Source organism: Ranitomeya variabilis, chromosome 6 (genome assembly GCF_051348905.1).
Source record: "Ranitomeya variabilis isolate aRanVar5 chromosome 6, aRanVar5.hap1, whole genome shotgun sequence".
NCBI classification, from domain to species: domain Eukaryota; kingdom Metazoa; phylum Chordata; class Amphibia; order Anura; family Dendrobatidae; genus Ranitomeya; species Ranitomeya variabilis.
Window position 1 is genome coordinate 148,231,970 of NC_135237.1, and position 24,327 is coordinate 148,256,296.

General features: G+C 43.0%; 1 protein-coding gene across 5 annotated transcripts in view; it reads right to left on the minus strand.

The window, feature by feature from the left end:
* ZDHHC3 (zDHHC palmitoyltransferase 3) overlaps positions 1-24,327 on the minus strand; it is a 121,462-nt gene that overhangs the window by 38,388 nt on the left and 58,747 nt on the right. For all 5 annotated transcript variants that reach the window (XM_077269103.1, XM_077269102.1, XM_077269104.1 and 2 more), the window contains exon 3: positions 145-269. In XM_077269103.1, coding sequence (XP_077125218.1) covers positions 145-269 — 125 coding nt within the window. The remainder of the gene's footprint in view (positions 1-144; positions 270-24,327) is intronic.

Sequence of the window (24,327 nt, forward strand, 5' to 3'; positions counted from 1 at the left end):
CAAATGACACACATTTTGTAAACAAGCTGACAATCAGAAATGAGCGTTCTTATGAAAGCTCATTCATCAATTATCAGCGCCTCTGAATGCATCTTTCATGACAGGTCTACTCTAAATTAGGGGATCAGCAGAATCTATTAATACCTGCAATGGTGAGCCCTGTCGGGCTTTATACTGCAGCATTTTGGGCATTTGTAAACCACCTGTCCTGGCTTCAGTTGCAGGCTTTCAATAAATTCCTTTGTGGCATTTCCCTTAGGAACAGCACCCTGCGAAAAAAAGGAAGAGAGATATTATTTTAGTTAAGATTAACTTAAAGAGGCTGTCCACTACTTTAGCATTGATGACCTATCCTTAGGAAATGCCGTACTCCCTGCTCTGTCTTCTGATAGTGTCCGCCGCAGGGTACTGCACATTGCCTCTTAATGATATACCGTAAATATGAGGTGGATGTGTAGTACCAAGCCCCGGCCGCTGTCAGAAGATGGCCAACTCCGCAAGTATTTCCAGCCGGCAGTCGGCGACACCGATAACAGCTGATCGGCGTTAAACCCCGACTGATCAGACATTGGGGGCTTATCCTAAGGATAGGTCATCAATGCTAAAGTAGTGGACAACCTCTTTAAATTATCTTATATAAAATATTAAAAAGACATACAAGGAGGAAGATAGTAAGCAAATTGTATTAGCTCTACAATGACATTTTTTTTCTGAATAAATCCATATACAGATTCATATACTATACACCAATTAACAATGTAACAAGTCAATAAGTGCTCATTTAATAGTTTTACAAATTGATGCAAATTGCACGGGAATGGACAACTGTTAGTCCGATTGGTCGATCCACATACTGTATGTAGATTGTCGGCAGCACATTCACTACTTACATTAGCAGATGTGCTGCCGATGACAAGTATTTTTTAAGTCGCATAAAAGATGTGATCAGCTTGTTTCTCAGCTAATTGCTGCCATATTTACACCATCAAAAATGATCATTGTGGACATGTTTACAAGACATTAAAGGCGATCCGATTGCTGCTACTGGGCAGTCGGCACCATCTTGCTAGAGAGAAAAAAAGAATTGCCTCCTCCAAGATGTAGCAGCTATTGGATCGCTGATAGCTTCTACAGCGCAGGCGCCATTTTCAGACTGATTTTTTAATTTTTTTTTTAATGAATCAATGTATACCATAAAAAAATGAACATTCTAGATGTTCTAGATGAGATCATGCTGCAGTGCCGGCACCTGTCTGCAGAAGGTTTTTTAAAAAATATATATAATATTCATTATGTAACATAAGGGGCAGGTCAGTGAGGGATCAGTGACCTGTCAGAAGCCATACTGGTGAATACCTAAGCAGAGCACCACAAGAAGACCCCCACAGGCCGCCCCAAAGCACGAGAATATCATTAACTCAAAACTGAAAATAAAGATTAAACAACAACCACAAGACAGATTTAATCAACAAGGTATTATTTTAATTAGTAGTAGGGTAAGTTCACACAGGAAGTTTTCTATGCTAATTTTCAGCTTCTTTTTACAGTACCAGCAAAGCCTATGAGATTTCAGAAATCTCATGCACACACATTGTTTTTTAGTGTGATCAGTATTTTGTGCTTTGCTGCGTTTTTTGGACATAGAGCATGTCACTTCTTTCAGTGTTCTTGCTGTGTTTTTTCACCCATTGACTTGAATGGGTGTTGAAAAAAACGCAGTAAAAACACAGGTATCATTATTTGCACCTGAAAATCCAAGGACATTAGCATGGACAAAGAGAAAAAAAAACGCACCAAAACAACGCACCAAATACACAACAAAAACGCACCTAAACCTGCGTTTTTGATGCAGCTTTTTTCCTGCCAAGAAGATCAGGTTTTGCTGCAGAAAAAAAAGCTGCAAAAACGCCCTGTGTGAACTTACCTGTATGGTGCCGACCTGACACTGTCTGTAGGTTACTGTGCACAATCCTGCTGACAGGTTTCCTTTATTAAAGGGGTTATCAGGACATTTGATGATCGGTAGGGGGGCCAACTGCTGGGAGAAGAATCAATTGGTAGAACGGGAAATTTTTATCCCCGTTAGAATGGAGTAGCAGTATGCATGTGTGATCCAAGCTCCATTCATTCCCTACGGGCTGCGCTCATCTTTTTCCAGCAACCCTAAAGGGAATGAATGGAGCAGCGGGTCAGCCCTCCGTTCTATTTCTTTTTAACAGGGATAAAAGGTCCCCATCAGGGAAAAAAAAAATAGCTGTTGTGCCGATAAGTGTGAATCCACCAATCAGTAAGTTATCACCTATCCTACAAATATTGCTGAGAAATCTGTGTTCCAGTTCCAGGCCTAAGGCTATGCTTCCATGGTCAGGAAACAAAGCGCTTTGGATGCAGCGGATACCCCGCTCTGCCCAAAGCGCTGCCCCATGTTGAAAGCGCGGTGATTCCGAATGTGTTCATTGAACACGAGGAATCACCGCATCGTATACATAGACCGGGTTATTTGTATAAGATAAATAGACATGCTGCAGTCTAGAAAGACGCGCCGCATGTGTGTAAACGCAGGGCCCCCAGATGCGGACGTGCCCACATCGTGGACACGGGATTTCATAAAATCCCCTCCACTATGATGTAACATCTGGACGCTGCGGGTTGGACGCTGCGGATGTACACAGCATCCAATTTGCAGCAAATCCGGATGTATTACGCCACGTGGAAACATACCATAAAGCTGGAGGCTGCACCAATGATGGCCATGTTTATGACCGCTGCAGAATCAAAATGTCATTACTGCAATTCGTCATAAAACCATCAAAAGGGAGTCACACTATGAATATTTATTTCAGACTCCCTTGGGATAACATTTTGACGTTTGCTATGATAGTGCCTTGGACGCTCAGACATTTAATAAAGAATAGCGGACAGAATGTAAAATAGAAAAATTATCCTCGTTTTTATCTTACAATGCTGGATTATGACTGTGAAATGTTTCCTCCTTTATGTATCGCACATCATAGTGACTCTGCTTTGTAACCAAGGCCACTCACAACCCAACCGCTGACAGCAAGCAAGAAATTTGCTTTACAAATCCTGGAGTCGGGACCTAGTATGCAAACACCCAGGATTAGCTAAGCAAAAAGTAACAGCTCACCTCCTGGACTGAAAATATGACATTGTGAATGAATGAATGGAGCTAAGCAGTGATCACTGTAGTATTTGGGGGCCAAAGAGTAAAATCTATACATAAGCAGCTATCGAGGCATATACACACTGGGATACATAAAGAAACCCCCATTATCAGATGAAGCGCGTGGTGTGTCCCTTTCCAATGACAACAGGCTCATCTCATAAATCGGATAAAGTATACTCAGCTGTAGCTTTTGGTAACTGACACGCTATAGACACATTAAAGAAAATGTGTCATTTTGTTGGGAAATCAGGTTAAGGCTGCTTTCACACTAGTGTCGGTATGGGCCCGTCGCAGTGCGTCGGGCCGACGTACTGATGCATGCTGTGAAATAAATGCCCGACGTGGGCGGTGGAAGCAGTCTTACGACGCTTCCGCTACCCCATTGTAAGGCTTGGGGAGGAGGGGGCGGAGTTTCGGCCGCGCATGCGCGATCGAAAATGGCAGGCACGACGCGCAAAAAAAGTTACATGTAACTTTTTTTATGCCGACGGTGCGCCAAAACACAACGCAACCGTCGCACAACGGTTGCGACGTGTGGCGATACGTCGCAATGCGTCGGTAATGTTAGTCTATGGGGAAAAAACGCATCCTGCAGACAACTTTGCAGGATGTGTTTTTTCTCCTAAACGACGCATTGCGACGTACAGCCAAAAACGCTAGTGTGAAAGTAGCCTTATATGGCATTTTTTAAACGTTTTGGATCTATTTTTTTCTTTTTAATTTCATTATTTGCATTTTTAAAATAGAAAAAAATCTAAAATCCTGACATTTTCACACTTGCAATTGGGACTAATTTAAGGAGGTTGTCCGGGCATGACACACAAGTCTGCTGTCACAATGTGAATCATGATAGCGGTCACATGGCCACGTGTATGCAATTTCCATATTTGAAGCCTTGCGCCCACTAAACATATCCAGCTTCTTTCAACACACTTCTATTGAGAGAGTCCGAGAACGACTAGTTGGCACATGACAGCAAGTATGCAACTCGCAGTGTGTGTGTGTCAAGCCTGGACAACCCCTTTAAGACTTCTGCTTCCTGATGGGCACATGGACTTTGGCAGCAATAGACTGCCTGAGGTCCTTTTGCTTATATCATATATTTTCCCTGAATTTTTATATGTTTTTTATGAATTTTGTAAAGACATTTTGAATTAATAAACTGTATACAGTCATGTTATGTTACCTGTCATTGTAATCCTGCCTTTGATGATAATGAGACTAGTGAAAAATCATCATCTGTACAGAACAGGAAGTGGACCTATGATTAGGCCTAGTTGTCAGTATGAAAATTGCAAGATTTCTGATTTATTTTAACCAGTTAGTGAGAGGTGCAGCACATGTATTACATAACCACCATCCAAAAGTAACCAGTGTGATTGGAGTTAGCGTCTAACATGGCGGCCATCATTCCAGGGCTCACTGTGATCACGAGATGCTAATGGGTTGCCATGGCAGCCAAGGAGCTTCTGAAGGCCTGCGTGTCTGCTATGGCATTACTCCTATGAAGTCCCTAAGGCGACTAATAAAAAGTGTAAATAAATTAAACATAAATCAATAATTTTTATAAATATGACAAAATATGCCTTTCAAACATTAATAGCAAAATGTAGAAAAAAAAGCATTTAAAGTTTTGCCATGTGCATAATTGCCTAAACTAATAAAAAGTGAAAATATTTATCCTATGTGGAGAATGCCAAAACAAAAGAAAGGATTAAAATGCCAGAAATCGTCACATTTCCGCCCAAAGATGCAATAAAAAGCAAACAAAACATCAGATGTACCCTACAATTGTATCAATATAAATGCCATCTCAGCATGCAAAATACAGGGTGCAGCCACAGAAAAAGAAAAAAGTTGAGTCTCAGAAAATGTCAAAATAAATCAATTTTGCCAAATATTCAGAATTTCCAAATATTTTTAATCACTAAAATGCAGATCTATCTATTCATCCATCCCCCCAAAAAATAACTACAACAATGTGATATCCAAATTAAAAAGGAAACCAAACCCAGCAACGGCAAGCATCTGGGCAGATCAGTAAGACTCAACAGGTATTGCTGCAAGACCTGCAGCTTTGTCAGTCAGGAGATTATTATATTAAAGGGCACCACATATTGCTGCAAGACCTGCAGCTTTGTCAGTCAGGAGATTATTATATTAAAGGGCACCACATATTGCTGCAAGACCCGCAGCTTTGTCAATGGTTTGTACGGAGCCAGTGGTGATGTAATCAGGAGATTGTTATATTAAAGGGCACCATGTCCCGATACAGCTACACTCTACATAGGATCTTAGATTTCCAAAGTGGCCAGCAGAGGGAGCAGACTTTTTTTTTTTTTTTTAAAGGGCTCATTTAGATATCAGTGATTTTGATTGTATGCAAAAAATTGACCAATTTTCATCAGTGTTTTGGATGAGATTTCATCAGCATTTGATCAGTGTGACAGTTTTTACTATCAGCATTTCATCAGTTTTTCTCAAATGCAAAAAAACCTCTCCAAAATTATGAAGTATTCTCAAGCTTCTCCTATCAGTCACTGAAAAATGGAAGGGACATGAATGGGATGGCATACAAGTTTTGTCTGATTTTTTTCACAGACCCATAGGCTTACATTGGCAAGCAGATCCATGAATCAGACATGTGTCCACTAGGTCTGGAAAATAAAAAAAAAATGAAGAAAAACAGAGATAGAAGCAGTAAAAGAAAAAGTGTTGTCTGGGCTCATTCAGAACATGCTAATTGTAATGCCGGCATCTCAAACACGTCGCCCATTGGACACATGCGGCCCCCGAGCTGGCTTCATGAGGCCCGCAAGCCCCGGAGCTCCCGTGATGATCACGGCCCGGTCCTAGGGGAGGTGGACGTCAGCGATTATTTTCAGTTGTATCTGCCTCCTTAGGCTTCTTTCACACTTCCGTCGTCTGGTGGCTGTCAGAATGCGTCACTGCGATGCATCGACGGATGTCTTAAAAATAGTGGAAAACGGATGTAATGCATCCAGTTTTTTGACGAGAGAGAGAAAGAAAGAGAGAGAGAGATTCCCCTGACTAGAAAATCCTTCCACGTATGCTCAGAATAGAAAAACGGGATACGTCACTGGATTCCTGTTTTTCACGGTCAGCGATGGATCCTGCGCCCATAGGCTTCCATTATAGCCGACGACGGGCAGCGCAGGACCCGTCGCTGAGCGATTTTCCGACGTGCAGAAAAAACATTCCTCTGAACGTTTTCTCCACCCGACAGACCGCTATTTTCCGACGGATCCAGTGCACGACGGATGAAACGGATGGCCATCCGTCACAATCCGTCGCTAATACAAGTCTATGGAAAAAAACAGGATCCTGCAGAAAAATTTGCAGGATCCTGTTTTTTCAAAAATCGATCGATTTCGACGGGAGGAAAAAGACGGAAGTGTGAAAGAGGCCTTAGGCTGCTTTCACACTAGCGTCGGTACGGGGCCGTCGCGCTGCGTCGGCCCGACGCATACTGTGCAAAAAATGCCCGACGTGGGCAGCGGATGCAGTCTTACAACGCATTCACTGCCCATTCTGAAGTCCGGGGAGGAGGGGGTGGAGTTTCGGCAGCGCATGCGCGGTCGAAAATGGCGGTCTTGACGCACAAAAAAAGTTACATGGAATTTTTTTTGTGGTGGCGGTGCGCCAAAACACGACGCAACCGTCGCACGACGGTTGCGACGTGTGGCAATACGTCGCAATGCGTCGGTAATGTTAGTCTATGGGGAAAAAACGCATCCTGCAGACAACTTTGCAGGATGCGTTTTTTCTCCTAAACGACGCATTGCGACGTGCAGCCAAAAACGCTAGTGTGAAAGTAGCCTTAGACGCACACTCAATTGAATTATATCGCGGCAGAGACACCAGCTCTCTGCACAGCAATACCAATACGAGCACCAGCCAATCAGAGGCCAGTAGCTGACATTGGGAAGCGTGTGGCGTCACTGTCATAAGCCACTCGGGCTGTGGAGAAGAGGACGCTGCTCGGAAAGGAGCAGACGTGAGGTGAGAAGGATTTTTTTTAATGTGTATGTGAAGAGAAGCAGAAATGAGGAAATTACTACAAGATAATGAACAGGATGGGCACATTACTGTAAAATGGGGACATTACTACAAAATGGGGACATTACTACAAGATGGGGACATTACTACAAGATGGGGACCAGGATGGGACAACAGTACAAGATGGGACATTACTACAAGATGGGGACCAGGATGGTACAATACTACAAGATGGGAACCAGGATGGTACAATACAAGATGGGGACCAGGATGGGACATTACTACAAGATGGGGACCTGGATGGTACAATACTACAAGATGGGGACCAGGATGGGACATTACTACAAGATGGGGACATTACTACAAGATGGGGACCAGGATGGGACATTACTACAAGATGGGGACATTACTACAAGATGGGGACCAGGATGGGACATTACTACAAGATGGGGACATTACTACAAGATGGTGACCAGGATGGGACAATACTACAAGATGGGGACATTACTACAAGATGGAGACCAGGATGGGACAATACTACAAGATATGGACCAGGATGGGACATTACTACAATATGGGGACAAGGATGGGACATCACTACAAGATAGGGACCAGGATAGGACATTACTACAGGATAGGGACATTACTACAAGGTGAGGACACTACTATAAGATGGGGACATTACTGTAAAATGCTGACCAGGAAGGGACAATACTACAAGATGGGGACAAGGATGGAACATTACAAAATAGGGACAAGGATGGGACATTACTACAGGATAGGGACATTACTACAAGATGGGGACATTACTGTAAAATGCTGACCAGGATGGGGGCATTACTACAAGATGGGAACATTATTACAAAATACTGACCAGGATATGTACATTACTATTAGATGGGGAGCTTACTATACGATGTTGGTCAGAATTACTACATGGTGCTAATTCTAAGACAAAATTACTGTATGTGGCCAGTTAGGGGACACAATAAGGAAATAAAAATCGTAAAAATGTAAAAAAAAATTCTAAATAAAGTATGACTTTTTTTTACCGTATAAACTAAAGTAACCAAAAAAAGTGCATGTTTGTGATCGCTGCACCCGTAATGACCCAAGTTATAAAACTGTACCATAACCCATACGTTGAATGCCGTTTAAAAGAATAAAATAAAAGACAAACTAAAATGTTCAAAAAAATTATCAAAAGGTGTATAGAAAAAATAATATGGTATCAGTAAAAATGTCATCTCGTCCTGTAAAGAATGCGGCCCTTCAAATTCACATTTTTTCTATGTGCAGTCCATATTCCCAGCAGAGTTTGAGACCCCTGTTTTAATGAGAACAGCCCAAGGAAAATGAGATACCGTAAGTGGTGTAAGGGGTGTCTGCAGGAATAGCGGCGACTTGGATGCAGCGCATTTTCTCTGCGTGCAAAACGCTGCGTTGTAGGCTACAAGCACACTGGATGGGATTTATAGAAATCACATGCCCACTGTGCTTCTATATGACGCTGCGTAAACTCACCCACGGTGCCGGCTCATGAGCCGCAGCAGGTCAATTTTCTGAGCTTCATCCAGAAAACCTCGGGCAATTTGTTTCTCACTAGTCATCCGTATGCCATCTGTTTTTTACAACAGCTATTAACCACTTACAGCTTCCTATGTTCCAGAATTGCAATGTGTCCGTAATAATCGGATGCTTTACTGTGGATCATATGATATTTGTTTTTTTTAACCACCCATAGACTTGAATGGGCGAGTCTCATTGGATGTATGGAAGAAACTAGTGCACGCTACGATTTTGGTCAGTGAAAAAAAAAAAATCGCTGTCACATTGAATAACATTGCTCCAGAAAACACGGTTGTGTGAACAAGCTCTAATGGTGGAGTAAAGGAAGACAGTAGAAGATAAATGATCTCTGAAACAATTGCATGAATACTGTACTATTAACATCGACCTTAATAAAAATTCGGCTACACTAAAGATGTGCCTAATTTATTGAGATGGACTCTGCTGCAGTGTGTGCGACAGAAAAATCAAATCAATGGATACCTAAGGTCCTTCAATCCCTGCACATGAGGAAAGAGACATAGCAAATCAGAAGAACTATACATACATTTGTAATTGGAGGCAATTGTTAATATTACTATTATTACACCTACTACATATTGGAAAAGGATCTTGGAGATGGGAATACCCTTTTAAGCCAATTTCTTACACTTTTTTTTTTTCTTTTAAAGAAAAGTGGTGTGACCAGCAAAAAAAAAAGTTTGCAAAATGATTGTGCAAATATTTCTTTTCCATTGACATAAACCGTTTCTGTAGAGACTGCTTGAGATGTCACTAAGCGCTCTTACAGCAGCTCCACCTCTAGCCCCCGAGCTTGTGACTGGCGGCGCACCTTGCTGGGTAAATATGGGCCCTGATAAGTGAGGCTTTAATGGCAATTATACTGAGCTGCTCCACTTTGGTCACAGAGAACAATATGACAAGTATCTGCTTACTGTGACCGAGTGTTATAGGACGTGGGACGCACAATAGTGGACGGATTCTCGTCTAATAAATTATGCGCCATTCAGGGACGATGACAATTCTATTCTGCAGTTGATCATGTTTTGTTGCTTTTATTGAATAAAAGTGTTCTTTATTTTTTTCAGAAAATATTTAGTTTCTGTGTGTGTGTCACTGAATTGAAAAGCCCATCAGACCTCATTCAGACACCTGTGTTTTTCACATAAGCAAAAAATGGTACGAGTATCAGCAGCGTTTTGGATCCACGTTTCCCCGTTGTTTGGTGCGTGTGTCAGCTTTTACCATCAATATTTTTGAAATACGGATAGCTAAATGCCAAAACGTCTCGTATCCATTCCAATGTTAAAGGGGTTGTCCACTACTAGGACAGCGCCTTCTTAAACTAAATGTACTGCCTCGATAAAATAATAAAACCTATACTCACCTCCCGTGCCGACTGATTGGGTGCCGGGCACACATGTCACAACACCGCACGAGAGCCCCGGGGAGAGCGAGTGCCGACACCATGGGAACAGAGCCGGCACGGGAGGTGAGTATAGGCTTTATTATTCTGATGCATTTTATAGGCTCTGTTTGATGCCTTAGGCTGGAGTCACACTCAGCGTAAGACAATACGGTCCGTTTTTTACGGCCGTAATACGGAGAAATGTTCCCAATATAGTGATCCGTATGTCATCCGTAGGCAGGGTGTGTCAGCGTATTTTGCGCATGGCATCCTCCGTATGTAATCCGTATGGCATCCGTACGGCGATATTTTCTCGCAGGCTTGCAAAACCGACATCTAATGGATTTATGTGCTCAAATGTTCGGCAAAACATATATACAGTATATATATATATATATATATATATATATATGTCATTGAGACACATATATATATATTCTGTATTTAGATTTAATTAAGCGCGTTATTTGTGAAAAGCCGGTAATTCAATTGCCGGCTTTTCATTTCTCCTTCCCCAACCCGACAGGATATGAGACATGGTTACATACAGTAAACCATGTCATATCCCCCTATTTTTTGCATATTCCACACTACTAATGTTAGTAGTGTGTATGTGCAAAATTTGGGCGCTGTAGCTGCTAAAATAAAGGGTTAAATGGCGGAAAAAATTGGCGTGGGCTCCCGCGCAATTTTCTCCGCCAGAGTGGTAAAGCCAGTGACTGACGGCAGATATTAATAGCCAGGAGAGGGTCCATGGTTATTGGCCCCCCCTGGCTACAAACATCTGCCCCCAGCCACCCCAGAAAAGGCACATCTGGAAGATGCGCCTATTCTGGCACTTGGCCACTCTCTTCCCACTCCCGTGTAGCAGTGGGATATGGGGTAATGAAGGGTTAATGCCACCTTGCTATTGTAAGGTGACATTAAGCCAGATAAATAATGGAGAGGCGTCAATTATGACACCTATCCATTATTAATCCAATTGTCTGAAAGGGTTAAAAAACACACACACACGTTATTAAAAAGTGTTTTAATGAAATAAACAAACAGGTTGTTTTAGTATTTTATTGCTCTCTCAATCCATCCGGAACACCCTCGCTTGGCAAAATAATAAACCAACAATATACATACCTTCGGATGAACTGTCAGGTCCCACGAAGTAAATCCATCTGAAGGGGTTAAATCATTTTACAGCCAGGAGCTGCGCTAAAGCACTGCTCGTGGTTGTAAAAACCCCGGGTGCTGAAAGGAAATCAGGGTGATCTGTACTTACATTGAGTTGCGGTGAGGCACCTTCTGGTGGATGTTCTCATGAACTGCAGCCTTGGAAAAGTTCCCACGCTCGAGTTCATATTAAGTTCATCCAGCAGAGGGCGCCTCACCGCGACTCAATGTAAGTACAGATCACCCTGATTTCCTTTCAGCACCCGGGGTTTTTACAACCACGAGCAGTGCTTTAGCGCAGCTCCTGGCGTAAAATGATTTAACCCCTTCAGATGGATTTACTTCGTGGGACCTGACAGTTCATCCGAAGGTATGTACTGTATATTGCTGGTTTATTATTTTGCCAAGCGAGGGTGTTCCGGATGGATTGAGAGAGCAATAAAATACTAAAACAACCTGTTTGTTTATTTCATTAAAATACTTTTTAATAACTGGGGTGGCTGGGGGCAGATGTTTGTAGCCAGGGGGGCCAATAACCATGGACCCTCTCTAGGCTATTAATATCTGCCGTCAGTCACTGGCTTTACCACTCTGGCGGAGAAAATTGCGCGGGAGCCCACGCCAATTTTTTCCGCCATTTAACCCTTTATTTTAGCAGCTACAGCGCCCAAATTTTGCACATACACACTACTTACATTACTACATTAGTAGTGTGGAATATGCAAAAAAAAGGGGATATGAGATGGTTTACTGTATGTAAACAATGTCTCATATTCTGTCGGATTGGGGAAGGAGAAATGAAAAGCCGGCAATTGAATTACCGGCTTGTCACTAACACCGCTGCGTATTTCTCGCAAGTCACACTGCTGGTCCGTGTGTAATCCGTATTTTTCTCGCCACCATAGATTTTCATTGGCGTATTATTTGCGCAATACGCTGACAAACGCAGCATGCTGCGATTTACTACGGCCGTAGAAAGCCGTATAATACTGAACCGTAATATACGGCTGATAGGACCAGACCCATTGAGAATAATTGTGCCGTTTGTTTGGCGAGTTTTACGGACGTATTTTCTGCGCTCTTACGTCTGTAAAACTCGCTAGTGTGACTCCAGCCTTAGGCTAAGTGTGTGACTTCTAATTTCACTTTTATTACAAAACAATCACTACGTGCCATTCATTACATCTGAAGCGACTATGTGCGAGATACCATGAAGAGGCCTTCATGAGGGAACTCCACACTGGCCCTTCTCCCGGGATTATGGTGGGGGTTGGCATGTGGTAGCCAGACCGCTATAGTCTTTATTTCAGGCACACTAATAGCTTGGTGCTGCATTGATCTGGCTATGGACCAGCTGTACGGCCATTTCTCCAAATTGTCCCAGAATCAGTTTCTTTTTTTTTTAAACAGGAAAAAGCCAGACAACATGTTGCACACTCAACTGTGAGCAGCCTGGGTGGTTTTTAATGTCCTACCATGGCCTGCAGCATGTCTGGACTTGTCTTCCATCGAGTACATATAGAACGTCATTGGTTGGCAATTGCAAAGACAGCTGTCAGCAGCGGATCTTGATGATTTGCTTGTCCAAATCCCCTTCTTCTAAGGGCCATAACTTTTTATTTTTCTGTCAATGTACCAACATGAAGGCTTATTTTTTGCAGGACGAGTTGCACTTTTGATTGACACCATTCATTCTACCACATAATTTACTGGAAATGGCCAAAAAAATCCAAATGCAGTGAAATTGCAGAGAGAGAAGTGCAATTTCACAATTGTTTTCTGTTTGTTTTTTTTAAATTTACCATATGATAAAACTGACCTAGCAATATGATTCACCAGGACAGTACGCAGATATTAAATATGTATAGGCTTTTATTTAAGTGGTGAAAAAAATTCGGAAATTTGTTAGAAAAACATTTTTGTTTTGATTTTATTGCAATTTTCAGAGACCGATAATGTTTTTATTTTTCAGGATATGGGGCTCTGTGACGGCTTATTTTTTGTGTCCCGAGCTGATATCATTTGGGGGTAGATACGATATTTTGATTGCATCTCACGGCCAAAAAAAACTGTAATTCTGGTGTTTTAATTTTTTTTTTCTTTACATTGTTTAGCAATCAGATTAACTTATGGTATTTTATATTTTGATAGATTGGACTTTAAGAAAGAACCAAATATGTCTATTTTCTTCTTAAATTGTTTTATTTTTTAATGGGGCAAAAGGAGATTGATTTTAAGGTTTTTTTTTTTAGTTTTTTCATTTTTTTTTAAACTGTATTTGTTAGTCCCTTTAGAGGGTTTGAACCTGCCACAGGCTGGCTTTCACAGGAGGATCGTAATGACTGGCATGGAGGTCTTCAGAAGACCTCCGGCTGTCAAGACAACTCATCAGCGCCCTGCGATCACATCACGGGCGTGCCGATGGTAACGTGGAACAACGTGTGCTCGTTAGTGCATGTTAACTGCTGATGTCACAGATTGGATTTAACAGCCGTGAGCAGAGCTCCACTTCAGCCTTGGCTGCTAGAGGCACATGATGGCTGATTAAAGCTTGCGAGCCTGCATATGACATACCAGTACGTCATATGTCGGTAAGGGGTTAATAACCGCACTGATAGAAGCCTACGTGTGTAAGTGCGGAAATCTCTTCACAAGCCTCTGTACTGAATAAATCAAGATGTTTTGAAAATGTTGTTTCCATTTTTTTTAATCATTTGCATAGTATTAGCACGTCTATCGATCCTGTGATTTCTAGAAATCCATGAATTCTCGTTCTTGTGTGTTGCAATGTCTATGTTGTGGAGTGTGGTTTATTATTGACTTATGAAAACAGAGGTCTTTTTTTTAAGGTGATATTATTTACTGTAATGCTTATGTATTGCACGGTTATACCCATTAATGCAAGTCTGACAGGCAGCCCAAAGGAAACTGTCTCTGAACTCTGTGTGTAGCACACTTTGAGGCTATACATATATTAAAGCTTCTGAGGATGTACCGTGATTGGTGGAACACTCAGGAAACCGAGGCACAGAAGCAGCAGTGAGATCGGTAAAATAAATATTGTTATGTCTCAAGATGAAGAAATGTGTCTTTGAAAAAATCCTTCTTAATACAGGTTGAAAATTTGTCATCATTGCCAAAATAGTTTTTAATTACAAACCCTATAAAACAGACCCAAAAAGTTATTAAATCAGACCTTAAATAGTGGGGACATTTTTGGAATGTTTATGGTAAAAGTTAAAACCTTCTGCTCCCAAGTATCTGTCCTTCTCTCCCAGGACTGTGGGATCAGACACAAGAAACTAACACCACAAGCCTTACTCGTGAATCATACCTTGTTGGTTTTAGCATTATCATCATGTATCATACATCCACAGACATGTCATCAAGGATGACAGGAACAACGGAATAATCACGGGGACACCACTATATATGGCATCTGATTATACAGGCCCAACTTCATACCACTACAATTATCTGGAGGTGCATTAAATATAGCTATGACTCATAAAGAAAGCAGCCTTCAAATGTGCTGGTATCTCAGGACTATGATTTCTTATTAATTACTTGGAACGCATGCTTCCTTCTAAAAAGCGATTGAACATACAATAAGTCCAATGTTTTGTTGCAGCTCAGTTCTGTTCAGTTATGCGCTGTTTCTAGTATTAGGACACTGTGCTATATACTTTTATCATATACCAATCTGTTCCATCATGTATATTATATACTCTACCATGTAGGATGCAGAAGGCCAAATATAACCAGAATACTCCCTACGTTCCTTATCTGCATCCTGCTATAAACTACATGATAATTACCATCACATGGATTTTTAGTTTTGCGATTGGAAACTGTTGGGTGACACTTCCTAGGTAAAACCATCTCTCCAGAACTTAATAGCTCCTTTCAGCGTATTAGATAATTACCGTAGATAATTAGTTTTCAACCTGGACGGTGCAAAGATGCAACAGTCCAGGCTGAGAACCACTGGTGAATGAACAGCTGCAAGCGCAGCCTCAGTGACTAGCGGTGATGTCATTGAGGCTTCATTCCCAGCCGGGATGAACTGTGGTGACCTTGGGGAGATCCCCGCTAGCACCGTGAGAAAAATTCTCACAGTGCTAGCGGGGATTTCACCGAGGTCACCACAGTTCATCCCGGCTGGGAAAAGAGCTTTAGTGACAGCTCGCGGCTTTTCATTCACCAGTGGTTCTCAGCCTGGATGGTCGCATCTTGGCAAAGTCCAAGTTGAAAACTAATTCTCCAGACATGGATTACGGCGTGGGACAGAATGATGGACAGGTATGGTATATTGTTGTTTTATTATTTTTGGTTTATTACAGGAGAACAAGGGCTTCGATGGAATTAGGCGAGGTCATAAGTATGATTTAATTGAGATTATTAAAGGAGCCTGTGTCATTCTTTCAATTAAAGGACTTTATTCTTGGTGTCTGTTTTCTTACAATGTGACTATGGGGTTACTAATGGGGGCATCTTATTGACGCCTCTCCATTACTAACCTCGGGGCTTGATGTCACCTGCCAGTGACATCACCCCCCCCCAACTATCACCCCACTTGCCACCGCTACAGGGCAAATGGGAGGAAGAGCCGGGCAAAGAATCTAACAGATGTGTCTTTTCTGGGCAGCTGTTGGCTTATATTTTTAGGCTGGGGGGGGCCCTTACCATGGCCCCTTACCAGCCTGAGAATACCAGCCCCCAGCTGACTGCTTTAGCAAGGGTGGCTGTCAAAAATGATGGGGACCCCACGCCGTTTTTTTAAATTATTTATTTAAATAATTAAAAAATACGGCGTGGGGACACCTCTATTCTTGATAACTATCCTTGCTGACAGCTGAGTTTTGCCTGGCTGGTTAACAAAAATACAAGGAACCCACACCATTTTTTTTTTTATTAGTTATTTACAGCGCAGGAGAGGCTGATGGATACTCCCATCCGTCGCTCCTGCTCTCGCTGTTATTAAACTTTATACCTCTGATCACAGGTGATCAGAAGCGTGGTTTGTCGTCCCGTCATGCATATTGCAGCGCAGCAAACACTGGATGTTGGAGCCCCCCATTCAAGGTCCGAGTTCGGGTACTGTTCTGGTAACCGAACCCAAACTTTTTGTAACCCGAACATCCAGGTGTCTGCCCATCTCTACTAGAATGGCAAATCTCATCCAAAAAAAGGAACTAGTGCATACTGAACCTGCTATAGAGTGGTATTAGGGACTCTCGTCTACATTTTTTCTAATAATTGTTATTTAGTAAAATCTTCTGTTACCTGTGGCTGCCTGTTTCCAGACATTAAAACGACTGCACCCAGACAAGTGATAAATAACTAACAATTTTTTTCTTAGCGAACTGATAAACTGATATCATTTAGACAAAAGGTTAACCATGTTAGAAACGTAGTATATTGCACAGCCCACGTAGTACATTGCGCAGCCCACGCAGTACATTGCGCAGCCCACGCAGTACATTGCACAGCCCACGCAGTACATTGCACAGCCCATGTATATTGCGCAGCCCACGTTGTATATTGCGCAGCCCACGTTGTATATTGCCCAGCCCATGTAATATATTGCGCAGTCCACGAAGTATATTGCACAGCCCACGAAGTATATTGCACAGCCCACGCAGTATATTGCCCAACCTACGTTGTATATTGCCCAGCCCACGTTGTATATTGCGCAGCCCATATAGTATATTGTGCAGCCCACGTATTATACTGCGCAGCCCACGCAGTATATTGCCCAGCCTAGGTTGCATATTGCGCTGCGCACGTTGTATATTGCACAGCCCATATAGTATAGTGCGCAGCCCACGTATTATACTGCGCAGCCCACGTAGTATATTGCCCAGCCCATGTAGTATATTGCACAGCCCACGTATATAGCAATGTGGGTAGGATATCCCTGTTAAAAAAAAGAATTAAAATAAAAAATAGTTATATACTCACCTTCCGTTGGCGCCTGGATCCAGGACGCGGTTACCGACGCTTGGTATCCACCGAAGCTCCGCCGAGCTGCCGGCCGCCATCTTCCTTTCCCAGGACGCCTTGCAAAATTACCCAGAAGACTTAGCGGTCTCGCGAGACCGCTAAGTCTTCTGGGTAATTTCGCAATACATCGCCGGGAACGGAAGATGGCGGCCGTGGCCAGCGGCTCGGCGAACTACGGAGTGTGAGTATAGCAGATTTTTGTTGCTCATTTATTATTTTTAACATTACATATTTTTACTATTGCTGCCGCATCGGCAGCATCAATAGTAAAAAATTGGGGACACACAGGGTTAATAGCGGCGGTTACGGAGTGCGTTACCTGCGGCATAACGCGGTCCGTTACCGCCGGCATTAACCCTGTGTAAGCGGTGAACGGACAGCGTATGCGGGCGCCGGGCAGTGAGTGCGGGGAGTAAGGAGCGGCCATTTTCTTCCAGACTGTGCGCGTCGCTGATTGGTCGTGGCAATGATCGTGGGCGTTTTGCCACGACCAATCAGCGACTTGGATTCCATGACAGACAGAGGCCGCGACCAATGAATATCCATGACAGACAGACAGACGGAAGTGACCCTTAGACAATTATATAGTAGATGATGTGTATGGCTGCTTTAGTGGAAGGATCATTTACAGGACAAACATTCATTTAGGCTATGTGCACAGGATTCTTTGCAGAATTTTCCTGAACAAAACTGGACTTTTTCTGCAGTATATCAGCTCACGTTTTTTTTCGTTTTTTTTTTTTTTTGCAGATTTTTCCGGAGCTTTCCACTACTATATTATATAGTAGCAAATCCAGATTTTTCCCGCAAAATTAATGAACATGCTGCGTTTTTTCCGCAATGCGTTTTTTTTTGCTGGAAAAAAACGCTACATGTGCACAAAAATTGCGGATTGCATTCTAATAAATAGGATGCTTTTAATGCAAGCTTTTTTTTTTAGCTTTTTTTAGCGTTTTTATAGCGAAAAAAACGCGAAAATTCCTGAAAGTGTGCACATAGCCTTAAAGTGAATGCGTTACCAGAAAATGCAAAAGGTTGAAACAATCCATCTTCCTATCAAGGTAATATTAAAAATTATCCTTTATTATGAATGCTTACAAATATAAATGACAAGACATATAAAAAAAATCTAGTGTGTGTGTGTAAACATTTTGGCACAACCAAGTGCACACTTTATTCTTAGACTTGGTGTGAACTTTATTTTATTTTTCCTTGTCATCAGAAAATGGCCTACAGCTTAAATCAGGTTGTTGTGTTAAATGCATTTTTTTTCAGTTTTTCCCCATAACACAATCTGTATTAACCCCTTAATGATCGCCAATAGATCTTTTTACTGACCTGCGATATAAGTGAGTAGCATCCCCATACAGGTGACAATCCAGCAGCTGTCGGCTGTACACTATAGTTGACAACTTGCTGCGTCAGCCATGATCAGTATTGTCATCGTACATATCTATTTAGCCCCTTAGATGCAGCTGTCAATAGTGACTACAACATATAAATGGTTAACAGTGTGGGGGCTTCCTCTTTATTCCCATTGGCACCCTGAGATCATGATTGTGTGGTCCTGATGTTTGCCATGGCAGTTCATGACCAAATAGTGGCCTTAGAGTCTCCGGGCTATAGCGGCCTGTTCAGAAGTTAGCGACACTTACAGTAGGTGGTAAAAATAAACTGTTTCCTTCCTGTCATGCCACTTTTCATTAATTCCTGAAAATCACCTGAAGGGTTAATAAACTAACTGACAGCAGTTTTCAATATAAAATAAAAATCATATCACCTTTGGAGGTTTTCCAGTCTATAGGACCCCCAAAGTCACTTCAAACATTGATAGGTCCCTAAAAAATTTTTTTTTGTAAATTTCCTTGAAAAAAATGAAAAATTACTGCTCCATTTTCCCGCGTAGTATATTGCCCAGCCCATGTAGTATATAACACAGCCACGTAGTATATTGCACAGCCCACGTAGTATATTGCACAGCCCACGTAGTATATTGCACAGCGCACATAATATATTGCCCAGCCCACGTAGTATATTGCACAGCCCACGTAGTATATTGCACAGCCCACGTAATATATTGCCCAGCCCACGTATATTGCACAGCCACGAAGTATATTGCACAGCTTACATAGTATATTGCCCAGCCCACGTAGTATATTGCACAGCCCACGTAGTATATTGCACAGCCCACGTAGTATATTGCACAGCCCACGTAGTATATTGCACAGCCCACGTAGTATATTGCACAGCCCACGTAGTTTGTTGCACAGCCACGTAGGATATAGCACAGCCACGTAGTATATAGCACAGCCACGTAGTATATAGCACAGCCACGTAGTATATTGCACAGCCCACGTAGTATATTGCACAGCCCACGTAGTATATTGCCCAGCCCACGTATATTGCACAGCCACGTAGTATATTGCACAGCCCACATAATATATTGCCCAGCCCACGTAGTATATTGCACAGCCCACGTAGTATATTGCACAGCCCACGTAGTATATTGCACAGCCCACGTAGTATATTGCACAGCCCACGTAGTATATTGCACAGCCCACGTAGTTTGTTGCACAGCCACGTAGGATATAGCACAGCCACGTAGTATATAGCACAGCCACGTAGTATATAGCACAGCCACGTAGTATATTGCACAGCCCACGTAGTATATTGCACAGCCCACGTAGTATATTGCCCAGCCCACGTATATTGCACAGCCACGTAGTATATTGCACAGCCCACATAATATATTGCCCAGCCCACGTAGTATATTGCACAGCCCACGTAGTATATTGCACAGCCCACGTAGCATATTGCACAGCCCACGTAGTATATTGCACAGCCCACGTAGTTTGTTGCACAGCCACGTAGGATATAGCACAGCCACGTAGTATATAGCACAGCCACGTAGTATATTGCACAGCCCACGTAGTATATTGCCCAGCCCATGTATATTGCACAGCCACGTAGTATATTGCCCAGCCCACGTAGTATATTGCCCAGCCCACGTAGTATATTGCCCAGCCCACGTAGTATATTGCACAGCCCACGTAGTATATTGCACAGCCCACGTAGTATATTACACAGCCCACATAGTATATTGCCCAGCCCACGTAGTATATTGCCCAGCCCACATAGTATATTGCCCAGCCCACATAGTATATTGCCCAGCCCACATAGTATATTGCCCAGCCTACATAGTATATTGCCCAGCCCACGTAGTATATTGCCCAGCCCACATAGTATATTGCCCAGCCCACGTAGTATATTGCACAGCACACGTAGTATATTGCACAGCCCACGTAGTATATTGCACAGCCCACGTAGTATATTGCACAGCTCACCAGGGCTGTGGAGTCGGAGTCGTGGAGTTAGTTTTGGTTGGAGTCGGTAGAAATGTACCGACTCCGACTCCAGCTTTAAAAAAAAAATTTCGAAAAATATTTGGATCACAAGGACCGTGCAAAGCGTTTCCGCATAGAAGAAGAGTCATCCCCATCAAAGAACACAGCCAGTACATTTCAGCTGAATTTTTCATGTGCACTAAAAGAAATTGAGAAATTTGACCGTTCATCAAAAATAACAGTGCAACAAGCAGGGCCGGACTGGGACTAAAATTCAGCCCTGGCATTTGAAGTTACACAGGCCCACTTGTCACATGGTGACTGTATAATATCTTTGTACACTTGTAGGCAGGGCCGGTTTTAGGCAAAGTGGGGCCCTAGGCAAAGTTTAAAATGGGTCCCCAAATGCTAACATATTGCACATCACACAGAAGCCTTTCTGTTGTATTTACGTGCGCTGAGTTCTGGCCGCTAAACGAGTTTGATCGACAATACTGAAGTTGTTCAAAGCTTGTTTCCCGGCCTCTTTCCACCAGCTGAGGAATAATGATGAGACAGAACGATCACTAATAGATCACTAACAGATCACCATACAGTATCATGTTTTCAGCAGCACATCTACAGTTTACACTGGCAATGTGCTGCTGACAACAAGGCTTTTTGTTCCAGCAAAAACAATCCGAATATGCAGCATTTTACTTGTTTAGTAAAATACACCCCATAGTCCTCCATATATTATAATGTGCTCCATAGTCCTCCATATAGTATAATACACTCCCTATAGTCCTCCATATATTAAAATACACTGCTCAGTCCTCCACATAGTATAATACACTCCTCATAGTCCTCCATATAGCATAATACAATCCTCATAGTCCTCCATATAGCATAATACAATCCTCATAGTGCTCCATATAGTATAATGCACCGCCACAGTCATCCATGTAGTACAATTCACTTCCCATAGTATAATGCACCCCATAGTTCTTCATATAGTATAACGTATTCCCCATAGTCCTCGATACAGTATAATGCAGCCCACATATAGTATAATGCAGCCACCCCAGAGTATAATGCAGCCACCCCAGAGTATAATACACCAACCCCAGAGTATAATGCAGCCACCCCAGAGTATAATGCAGCCACCCCACAGAGTATAATGCAGCCACCCCAGAGTATGTAACCCCCATAGAATATAATACAGCCCACCTCCCCATAATATATAATGTAGCCCCCCATAGAATATAATGCAGCCCCCCATAGAATATAATATACCCCCACAATAGTATACAACACAGCCACATAGTACATAACATGGCCTCCCCCATAGAATATAATATACTCCCCATAGTATATAGCAAAGCCCGCATATTATATAGCACAAACCGCATAGTATACAGCACAGCCTGCATACTATAGCACAGCTCGCGTAGTAGATAACACAGCCCACACAGCAGTATTCAGCACAGACCACACAGTAGTATACAGCACAGACCACACAGTAGTATACAGCACAGCCCACGTAGAAGTATACAGCACAGTCCACACAGTAGTATACAGCACAGCCCAGAGTAATATATACAGCACAGCCCACAAAGTAATATATACAGCACAGCCCACAAAGTAATATATACAGCACAGCCCAGAGAACTATATACAGCACAGCCCACAGAGAACTATATACAGCACAGCCCACAGAGAACTATATAAAGCACAGCCCAGAGTACTATATACAGCACAGCCCAGAGTACTATATAAAGCACAGCCCAGAGTACTATATACAGCACAGCCCAGAGAGTACTATATACAGCACAGCCCACAGAATACTATATACAGCACAGCCCACAGAGTACTATACACAGCACAGCCCACAGAGTACTATATACAGCACAGCCCACAGAGAACTATATACAGCCCACAGTAGTATACAGCACAGAGCACAGCCCACAGAGAACTATATACAGCACAGAGCACAGCCCACAGAGAGCTATATACAGCCCACAGTAGTATACAGCACAGAACACAGCCCACAGAGTACTATATACAGCCCACAGTAGTATACAGCACAGAGCACAGCCCACAGAGTACTATATACAGCCCACAGTAGTATACAGCACAGAGGACAGCCCACAGAGAACTATATACAGCCCACAGTATACAGCACAGAGCACAGCCCACAGATAACTATATACAGCCCACAGTAGTATACAGCACAGAGAACAGCCCACAGATAACTATATACAGCCCACAGTAGTATACAACACAGAGCACAGCCCACAGAGTACTATATACAGCCCACAGTAGTATACAGCACAGAGCACAGCCCACAGAGTACTATATACAGCCCACAGTATACAGCACAGAGCACAGCCCACAGAGAACTATATACAGCCCACAGTAGTATACAGCACAGAGAACAGCCCACAGAGTACTATATACAGCCCACAGTAGTATACAGCACAGAGCACAGCCCACAGAGAACTATATACAGCCCACAGTATACAGCACAGAGCACAGCCCAGAGTACTATATACAGCCCACAGTAGTATACAGCACAGAGCACAGCCCACAGAGAACTATATACAGCCCACAGTAGTATACAGCACAGAGAACAGCCCACAGATAACTATATACAGCCCACAGTAGTATACAGCACAGAGCACAGCCCACAGATAACTATATACAGCCCACAGTAGTATACAGCACAGAGCACAGCCCACAGATAACTATATACAGCCCACAGTAGTATACAACACAGAGCACAGCCCACAGAGTACTATATACAGCCCACAGTAGTATACAGCACAGAGAACAGCCCGCAGATAACTATATACAGCCCACAGTAGTATACAGCACAGAGCACAGCCCACAGATAACTATATACAGCCCACAGTAGTATACAGCACAGAGCACAGCCCACAGATAACTATATACAGCCCACAGTAGTATACAACACAGAGCACAGCCCACAGAGTACTATATCACAGTAGTATACAGCACAGAGCACAGCCCACAGAGTACTATATACAGCCCACAGTATACAGCACAGAGCACAGCCCACAGAGAACTATATACAGCCCACAGTAGTATACAGCACAGAGAACAGCCCACAGAGTACTATATACAGCCCACAGTAGTATACAGCACAGAGCACAGCCCACAGATAACTATATACAGCCCACAGTATACAGCACAGAGCACAGCCCAGAGTACTATATACAGCCCACAGTAGCATACAACACAGAGCACAGCCCACAGAGAACTATATAGAGCCCACAGCAGTATACAGCACAGAGCACAGCCCACAGAGAACTATATACAGCCCACATCTCTTCTCTTCCTCCCCTCCCCTCCTCCGAGAATGGCCCCACAGTCCAGAAAAAAAAACAACTCTCCTCACCTCTCCTCTTGCCAGCGTTGCTTCCGCCTTCCTGCTCCTGTCTCAGCAGCGTGCAGTCTGCCCGGGACACAGCAGGTGCGCGATGATATGACGTCATCGCGCACCCGCAGTGTCAGAGGCAGAGCGGGGAATGATGGGAGAGGAGCGTCTGTAGACGCTCTCTCCTCCATCATTGCATTCAACTGTACCGGCGTCTATACGCCGGTATAGTTGAATGCGACGGCGGGGG